Raw genomic sequence first — 9,696 nt, 5'->3', positions numbered from 1 at the left:
TAAAATGTGTAAAGTTCAGCCGTCATGGATGTAAGTTATCCTTAGGGGTGTTTGGTTAGACACCTTCTGTTTGCCTTTTGTAGTCGAAAATGAGCTTTTTATAAAAGCAGGCTTTTTGGAACAGCAGCCTTTTCCTTTTTGGAACAGCAGCCTTTTCAATCAGCAAATCGTAACAGGAAACAGCAAAACAGTAACAACAAACATCGTATAAAACAAACAGACCCTTAATAAGGGAGGAAGATGAAATGAATTAAGATATGCATTCAAGAGGAGAAGAACACCAAGAGCAAGAAAAACGTTACCATGCATTTAAGGGGATGTTACAATGCATTTAGTGCGAGGGAAAAATTGATAGTTAAACCTTTGTATTGCTTAACAGTTCAAATCGAAATTAGTGTTTGAGATTAAGGCATCTCAATCACTAATTTCGACTTCAAATTTCTTCTCAAGGAAGAGCAAAACCATACTGTGTCCTGAAAAGGCTTTCATTAGTTGCAAATTGAATGTCGCAAAGACGAATCGATTCCTCTAAATCAGAGATGGGTAAAGGATCGGAGCATAGGAGAGTGAAGGAGAAGCGTGTCTCTAGGTAAACTTTCTTATTTATGAATCAAATGTCTGATTACAGAAGAAACCTAATTAGTTTATCATTTTAATTGACTTCCTTGTCAAAATTTAGTTCAAAAGGTTTCATCAATTCATGTCAATTCGACCTTGTTGTTGTGATTTTAGCCTGATTTTAGCCTGAAAACCTTTCGCATCACATGCTTATGTTTAATCTGTGCTTTTTATTTGGTTTGTTCTGCAATTAAATGGTGAAACGAAGAGCCGATGATTCTCAAGGAGGCTCCGAGCGTCACCAAGTCAAGCGTAAGAGAGTCAAGAAGGAGCGTGCCTCTTGGTAAAGTTTCTAATTTCTAATTCAATTGCTTCACTGAATTCTTAGGGTTTTGATTTCTGGTGATTCAAAATACCACGGTCTGATTACAGATGAAATCCCGATTATTTAGTAATGTTGATTGATAATATTGAGGGTGAGCATTGGCACAGGGTAGACGTTGTTGTTGTGTGACCTCTTCAAGTCTTAGGAGCCGGGCTCTTTCCAAAAAAAAAAAGGCTGGGGAAGGTTTGCCCCCAATACATCCTTGTGGTGGGATCCCTTCTCGGAGTCTCACTTAGCGGGGACGTGTAGTGCACCTGGCCGCCCTTTTATTGATTGATAACATTGTGAAAATGTTTTGATGACTCCCCTGGTCTGGAGCACTTTCGTGTTAGATAGGTTCATTCTTTTCATTCTTTGTAAACTCTACCTATTTTACTCTTTATTTTCATTTGATTCGGGGCTGAGCTTTTTCGGGGTGTGGGGTGCCAACCTAGTTGGATGTCCCGCTTCCGTTCCCGCTTTTATTTGAAAAAACATTGTGAAAATTAGGGCAGAAGGTTTATGTTGCACGGAAACTGGTACCAGGAAACGCTATTTCTAAGAAAAATTAGCTAGGAAACGGTAATGGAAACAGAAAAGAAACGGAAACAGAAACGGACACGAAACGTGGAAATAGGAAACGTGGAAATGGTAATGAAGAAGAGTTTCCGTGCAACATAGTTTCGTTAATTCATCTCAAGAAGACCTTATTGTTGTGGCTTTTAGCATGATTTGGTCATATGGTTTGATGTTTTCTTCTTATTGCTGTGTTCTGGAAACCTTTCTCATCACATGTTTATATTTAATCTGTGCTTTTTATTTGGTGTGTTCTGCAATTCAAGGGTGCAAAGAGGAACTGATGTCTCTGAAGGAGAGATGGGTAGAGGCTCCGAGTGTCACCAAGTCAAGCGTAAGAGAGTCAAGAAGGAGCGTGCCTCTAGGTAATTTATAAATTAATTGCTTCGCTGATTGTTAGGGTTTCGAATTTTGGTCTGTGTCAACCTTTGTGATTGAACGAAGTAGTTGATTTGTTATATTTGGAGAGTCAGGTGCCATGGTCCGGTAACAAACCAAATCCTGATTCTTAGATAGATAATATTTCAGGGATAACTTTGTGAAAGATTCTTGCAAAAGGTTTCGTGCTATGGAAGCGAAAACGGAAATGCTAGATAATATAGCTAGGAAATGGAAAAGAAACGGAAATGGCGCTGGTGACGAAGAGTTTCCGTGCAATATAGGTTTCGTGAATTCATGTCGCATAGACTTTTAGCATGGCTGGGCTGGGTTCTAGGCTTTGGTAAATAAAAAATACCATCTGATAGAAGATGAAATTCTGATTACTTTGGCTTTGTGATTGAACGAAGTAGTTGATCTGTTATATTTGGTGAGTCAGGTGCCATGGTCCGGTAACAAACCAAATCCTGATTACTAGTAGATAGATAATATTTCAGGAATAACTTTGTGAAAGATTCTTGCAAAAGGCTTCGTGCTATGTTGCACGGAAACGGAAATTGAAATGGAGGGAAATGTTGTTTCTTTAATGGAAACGGTTTCAGGTATAACTTTGTGAAAGATTCTTGCAAACGGCTTCGTGCTATGTTGCACGGAAACGGAAATGGAGACCGGGAAACGTTGTTTCTTTAATGGAAACGGAAAAGAAACGGAAATGCTGGTGACGAAGAGTTTCCGTGCAACATAGGTTTCGTGAATTCATGTCGCATAGACTTTTAGCATGGGTGAGCTGGGTTCTAGGCTTTGATGAATCAAAACTACCATCTGATTACTTGTTCTTTGGCAGTCAGAATTGGTATAGAAAAGGTTTGGGTTAAGGATCAATTTGGGGTAGAGAAACAAACAATTTATAAAATCTTTAATTTTAGGGTAGTAAACCCATCCGTCCGGGAGTCAAAATCCCGGAATGGAAGAAATTTATCTGGCTCTGTCCGGGACTTGCAAAAAAGCACACATAGTTTGGGAACAGAGAGCATGTAAATCTCCTGGACACCATTTTCTCAAGCAGCTCCTTCCTACATTGTACGTTCACCAACATGCCTTTTTTTCAGAAAAAAAAACTTGTCCGGGACTTTAGGTCACGGATAAATTTCTGACATTCCGGAATTTTAATTCCCGGACGGATAGGTTGACTACCCTAAAATTAAAATTTGTTTGAAATGTAGTATAATTTTATAAATTGTTTGCTTCTCTACTCCAAACTGATCCTTAACCCAAAAACGTTTCACGAATTCACGTCAAGTAGACCTTGTTGTCGTCGGGTTTGGTGTTTCCTTCTATATTGCTGTATTCTGAAAAGCTTCTGCATCACTTTGTGTTTTTCATTTGGGTTGTTCTGCAATTGTAGAGTGTATGGTGGAGTTTATGGCACTCGACGAAAGACAATAAGACCGTTCCACCCTAACCCGTACAAATATTCGATGAGTGATATCGATATGTAAGGTTCTCTAATTTCCAATTAAATGCTTCACTGCTTGCTGGGATTTGGATTTTCATTATCTTGTGCATCTGTTTATGGGATTTTGCATTCACAATTGGTATAGAAAAGGAGAAACTATGAGTTGTATGTGGAGGTGTTAACGAGTCGAACCGATACCCAACATAGGCAGCAGGCTCGGCTCAGCTTAGCTCAAGAATCGGAGAGATCGGGCTCGGCTCAAGCTCGAAGCTCGTCGAGCCTAGAAGTTTTAAGCTCGAGATACGTTCGGCTCGAAGCTCAAAGCTCGACGAGCCCATAATTTTAGGCTCGGTTTGAGCTCGAGATAGGCTCGACTCAAGAAAAGCTCGTGAACGGCTCGATTTTAATTTATTCAATGGTATATGATTTAGCATTTTATCAAATTTAAACTTAAAACAAATTTAATATACAATTGACAATAAATTTAAACAAACTTATAAGATTAAAGAAATATAGATGTTATTTAAGATAAAAGCTTACAACCATAGAAATTCTATAATGGACCGGGACCAGTACTCGTCCCTCCACTCGGATGATGCGCGATTGGAATGGTGTGACCTCATCTGAATGGATGGGACCATTGCTGGTCCCGGTCCATTGTAGAATTTTCCGTACAACCATATAATTTTAAGTTTACAAAACCAAATTTAAGCTTAAAACAAATTTGACATATAATTAACAACAAATTTAAGCAAACTTATAAGATTAAAGAAATATAGTCGCTAACAAATTCAAATTTAACATAAAAGTCCGGGACCACTACTAGTCCATCCACTCAGATGATCGCATATCACCGGTTGGAATGATGTGACATCATCTGAATGGATGGGACCAATACGGGTCTGGATCCATTATAAAAAAATTCCTACAACCATATAATTTTAAGTTTACAACAAATTTAACGTATTAAATAAAATTGACAAAATGTTAAAAAGCAGAATAAAATTGATAGGAATAAAACTTCATACATTTTTGAAACTGACTTTTGTAAAAAAGGTTAAAAAGTTAGGATGAAAATTGATATTGGACTTCAATTAAAAAAAAAACTTAATTAGGGTCCAAAGAAATTTAAATGCTTTTTTCGGTCTAAAATAAATTGAATTTATTTATATCCTTTTATGGTTAATTTAAGATAATTATTCTTTTCCTTTCATTGTTTATTTTATTTGAAATTATATATATTAAATCGATCCTGTTCGCGATCTTTCGAGTAGAATTTAAGAAAGCTTGGCTTAGCTTCCTCGTGAATATCTCGAGCCGCTCCCGAACTCGAGTTGAGCTTTGACCGACCCAAGTTCGAACAGTTTACAAACCACCCTGGCTCATTGACACCCCTAATTGTAGCATCAAACAAAACCTAAACTGCAATATGCATATAAGAAAATGAGAAATATATATTTTTAATTACATATATATATATATATAGTAATTAAAAAATTAATCGAGTCTGCTCGTGAGTTTTCTAGTCGAATTTAAGGAAGCTCGGCTTGGCTTGTGAATGTCTCGAACCGAGCTTTATCGAGACGAGTTTTGACTGAGACAAGGTTGAACAGTTTGCGAACCAACCTGACTCGTTGAGGTTTTATTGCATCTGCTCAACTTTTACTATGATTTGACCAATACAGGTATCACACACTCACCAAGATTATGAACCTTAAATATGCGAAGAAAGCGTTGGAATTTTACTAGAAGAGCCAGGTTTGCATCTTTTAGATATTCATACCCATGTGTTCTCTCTTTCATATGTTGTGAAATCATTTCTAATCTTCAACTTTGTTTGTTAGGATACGGAGTTTGTAACCGTAGAAGCCTTGTATTTAAATTATTCGAGATTAGATTTACCTGGAGCCAAGAATTATGAATTATGGGGTCATCTCAGCTTCATTGCTAAACCGAAGAATGCTGACTGCAATGATGTCTCTCCAAAACACTTCTTTGCTGAACTGTTGCAAGATGATGATTCCAAGGAAATTAATGTCAAATACTGTTCTACATTTGAGCCTAGTGATGATCCCGGTAATGCGCATATTATTGTTTGCTTTCATTTGTTCTGTTTCCGGTCTTTCCCCTTGGTATAGGGGTGTCACAATGGGTTATCGTGTCATAATCATGTTATGTGTATTTCTATGTTCCACGTGATTGTTTGTGATATAAAGGAATAAGGGTCAAATTTAACCCTAACGTTTCAAGCTAAGTGCATATTTAGCTTTGGCGTATGAAATGGTGCAAGTTTAACCCTAATGAGCACTGCGTTATCGATAATTTGAAAAAACTGGTTTGACTGTCACATCAAACCTTCCAAACAAGTTTATTGATAAATTGAAGCAGTTTCACACGTTTTTTGTTAGTTTTTTTTTTGTAACTATATTAACAACACAATAAATATTTTAGGCAGTTCGACAAAAACAATTGGGGTAAATTACACCCATGGCTAGTGAACTTTACTCATTTTAATATTGTGGCAACTGAACTTTAATTCTTAATGGTATGAACACTGAACTTTATACTTTTTAATACTGGTGACCACTCAACTTTAACTAACTCCTCAAAATGGCCGTTAATGACCTCAAATTGAAAATATTCAAGAATTAAAGTTGTTCAGAATGACATTTAACATGAAACCACATTTTTTATTTTCCAAAATCACATTGTTTGGAGCTTTCTCTCTCTAAAAATTCAATCTCTCCCTCCTAACCGAACAACATCTAAATGACCTCAAAACGAAAATTTTCAAGAATTAAAGTTCCTTAAATATCATTAACTCTTCGAAATTTTTATTTTGAAGCTGTCAACGGTCGTTTTGATGTGTTGAGTGACTACCGGTGTTAAAAAGTGTAAAATTCAGTAGTCATACTGTTAAGATTTGAAGTTCAATGGCCACAATGTTAAAATGGGTAAAGTTCAGTAGTCATGGGTGTAATTTACCCAAATTTTTTTTGTCATTAGCAGCAGATTTAGTTTTTAACATTTTAATAGAATTTTTATAATTTTGTTAGTAATACACTAAATATGTTAGACATAATTGATATTTCAGAGGTCTAAAGTGACAGTTAAATACCAGTGCAAGCGTTTTTTTCTAATTTTTTATAACGTAGAGCTAAAATTGATCTTGCTTGGAAATGTTAAAGTTAAATCTGCACTTCCTTTCAAATGTTAGGGTTAAATTTGGTCTTTATCCCTAATATAAATGACATGAGTCGTATTCTCGTGTTAGAAATTGACAATCCTACCTTAGCACATTACAAATTAAGTGTGTATTCGTCGGTTTGCAGCTAACAGATGCGATTAAATTCCATAACCTGTAGACTTTTTCGCTGACATTAGTGCAAACTTCATAGCAATTTTTGTATACGTGTATATCTATGTTGCACGGACACTTCTCTATAGTAGTGTTTCTGTGTTTCTGTGACCGTGCAACATAGGTGTATATTCAAGCAATCCCTCTGTTTTCGTCGATGTGAATTGATACTAACCTTGACCGATAAACGGTCGTGCAGGATTCAACCATGGTTGTATATTTTGCCCGCCAAATGAGAAATTTCATCCTGCCATGGATACATGGTTGGTCGTCCACCGTACTATGAATCCATACTTAGTTTTGATTAATCAATTGGCTATCCTGACTGGTATGTATAGGGCGGAACAAGATTAGAAACTTCAGACGGAACTGTGACAGCGGACAAACTTGACTTGTATATACTAACTAAGAGACATTATGAAATATATTCAAGTGATTAAACAAGGAATGTCTATGGTCGATATTGAATTTAACTTGCTAATTTAGCTTAAATTAGATTCTTATGGTCTGTTTTTAGGAATAGCATAATGTATTAATGTCAAATAGCCTATAATCATAGGGAAATTTACGTAGAAATTTAAACTAAATTATAAAATATTAAAAAGACTATTGAAATTATCTATGAGTCGGAAACACAAACTACAACTTGAAACTATAATTATTAATGTTTACATTTTTCTCATAAAACTCTTCCAATTATCTATATATGTAAAACCTAAACTCTAAATGAGCAAGAAGATAATCCTGCAGATGATGATAGTGTAGAAATAGAAAAAGTTACATGCCAAGAAGCTTTCAATATTCTTAAAATGTTAGAAACATTTTGAATTCAACAAGAAAGTGTTCATGCAATTGAGTTCAAAAATTTAGTAGCAAATATAAAAACTAAATCAATTTGTCAAACAACTTTACATAAATATTTTCTAAATAATAATAATTAGAGAGTTCTTGTTATTGTTAAAAATTTAAAATTTTATGTGTTGAGAAATTTTATTATACCAAACTTTATTTAATAATAACTTCCCAATTGTTATACAAATAGCTCGGTCCCAAGTGTATTCCTATATAGAGGTTTTACTATATATATAGGAAATAATGACATATTAAAAATTAAGTTTTATAATATGATCTAATTGTAATTTTATAATAGATATGATTTTCATGTAAAAAGTCCAAATTTATAAAGAGACATTTCTAAAACATAGGGGTTAAATATAAGGGACAGAATATGCAATTTATGGCTCTGAATATTGAGATTATAACAAATATAAACGGGTCTTGGGCCTTCTAAAGTATAGAAAGCCTATTAAAATTATTGCAGCAGATGAACGAAAGTAGACCTGATAATTATTATGTTTGAGTCTTGTTATTTCAGGTTCGTGTTGAAAAGAGAAAATCCAACTCAAAAACTTTCGTATCATAATCATGTTAACATGTTCGGATTGGTGTCGATTTTGTATCATGTTTTCGAGTTACATGTAATTTTGTTATATTCATATATGTTAATGATAACGTTTAAAAAATATAAGATGTGATACTATTTTTAAATACTTTACGTTGTTTTTATATTAGTATGTTAACACTAACCATCGAAAATTCCGTTAATATCATATTAGGGGGGCCATGTAATGTGTTTATAAAAATCTAGGAGGTTTTTCATCAAAAAAATAAAATTTAGGAGGTTCGAATTATATTTGCAAGTAATAATTATAATTTTATTATCTTTATTAATAAAGTGACATAAAACATATGACAAAATATAACAATAATTTAAATATTTGTGTTATTTCGTGTCGTTTTCGGGTTAGAATATCAACCCTAACCCAACCCAAAACTTTACGTGTCAATTTCGTGTCAATCCAAAAATGATACATTACCTACTAAGTTAAACTCAAATATTAAAATTTAGTGTCGATTTTGTATCGTGTAATCAGATCGTGTGTACTTTTGCCATCTCTAAACGAAAGCATGATCACATATTGCCAGTCACGAATGAACTAAGTTGAAATTAATTAAGAGAAGATACGATGGTCTATAAATTAAGACTGGATGTTTGAGAGGGAGTGAGGGGACGACAGACGGGCGTGTAGAGAGAGAGGAGAATAATTATTGCTTTCTCTAAATATCAGGATTCAATCTCACTTTGAGTTAAGAATGCGTTTAGCGTAAAATTATAGCAATGTTTATATAGCTAGATTAGTGAAGGTTAACCTAATAATTTATTAACCCATCCTAACTATGACATCGGTTTTTGAAACACTAATGTCAGATAGCAAATATATGATAATAAAGAGTGTATGACGAGGTTTGAAATGAGCAATCAGATAAATTATAGGATAAGGATCACTATCGTTTTTGGAAAAAAAAATGCAGATTTAACTTTAATGTATAAAATTGTGCGAAATTAATCATCACATTTCTAAGTACGATTAATTTTAGCTATATGTTACCAAAAATTTAAAAAAATTGGTTTAATTGTTATTTAACTGTCACATCAGACATTCCAAACAAGTTTGTCAATTGTTGGTTATTTGTAACCATATTAGTAACACATTATATATTGACAAAAAAAAAAAAAAAGATTAACTTGTATGTAATAGACTTAGTTGTTAGCATCTTAACATTTTTTTTTGTGTGACTATGTTAGTGATACGTAAAATATCTTAGATATAATTGATGTTTGAAAGGTTCAGTGTGATAATTAAATAATGGTTTGATTTTTCGATAAAGTAAGTCTAAAATTGATCTTATTTAGAAATGTTAGATCATTTCCTACGCCAAGACCAAATCTAATTTTTTTTATTAGTTTGGCCTAATATATCACAAACTCCCTGGACTTGTTCATAAAAGTAGATTGGCTCCTTGAACTTTGTTAGTGTCTCATCAGTTTCTTAAACTTGTTTATTTCGTATCACCATCTCCATAAACTTGTTCATAAAATTAGATTAGCTTCATAAACTTTATAAGTGTCTCAGCAGCTCTCTAAACTTGCTTATTCCATAATAG

At 34.0% G+C, this 9,696-nt stretch overlaps 1 protein-coding gene across 5 annotated transcripts; it reads left to right on the top strand.

Moving 5' to 3' along the window:
• The first annotated feature begins 230 nt into the window (after positions 1 to 230).
• Positions 231 to 7,134, top strand: LOC136233114 (uncharacterized). Of its 5 annotated transcripts, XM_066022681.1 has the most exons (8): positions 234 to 589; positions 827 to 901; positions 1,765 to 1,863; positions 2,027 to 2,219; positions 3,282 to 3,371; positions 5,018 to 5,090; positions 5,177 to 5,408; positions 6,890 to 7,134. In XM_066022681.1, the coding sequence occupies exons 1-4, from the start codon at positions 504 to 506 to the stop codon at positions 2,190 to 2,192; spliced, it is 426 nt and encodes a 141-aa protein (XP_065878753.1). In that variant the 5' UTR covers positions 234 to 503; the 3' UTR covers positions 2,193 to 2,219; positions 3,282 to 3,371; positions 5,018 to 5,090; positions 5,177 to 5,408; positions 6,890 to 7,134. The 5 variants fall into 5 exon arrangements, with proteins under 5 accessions (XP_065878755.1, XP_065878753.1, XP_065878757.1 ...); XM_066022683.1 differs by lacking the exon at positions 827 to 901 and having other exon boundaries at positions 231 to 589; XM_066022682.1 differs by lacking the exon at positions 2,027 to 2,219 and having other exon boundaries at positions 244 to 589.
• The last annotated feature ends 2,562 nt before the right edge of the window (positions 7,135 to 9,696 follow it).

The sequence above is a fragment of the Euphorbia lathyris genome, chromosome 6, assembly GCF_963576675.1.
Source record: "Euphorbia lathyris chromosome 6, ddEupLath1.1, whole genome shotgun sequence".
NCBI classification, from domain to species: Eukaryota; Viridiplantae; Streptophyta; class Magnoliopsida; order Malpighiales; family Euphorbiaceae; genus Euphorbia; species Euphorbia lathyris.
The sequence above is the reverse complement of the archived record's forward strand: the minus strand, read 5'-3'. Positions and strand labels throughout refer to the sequence as shown.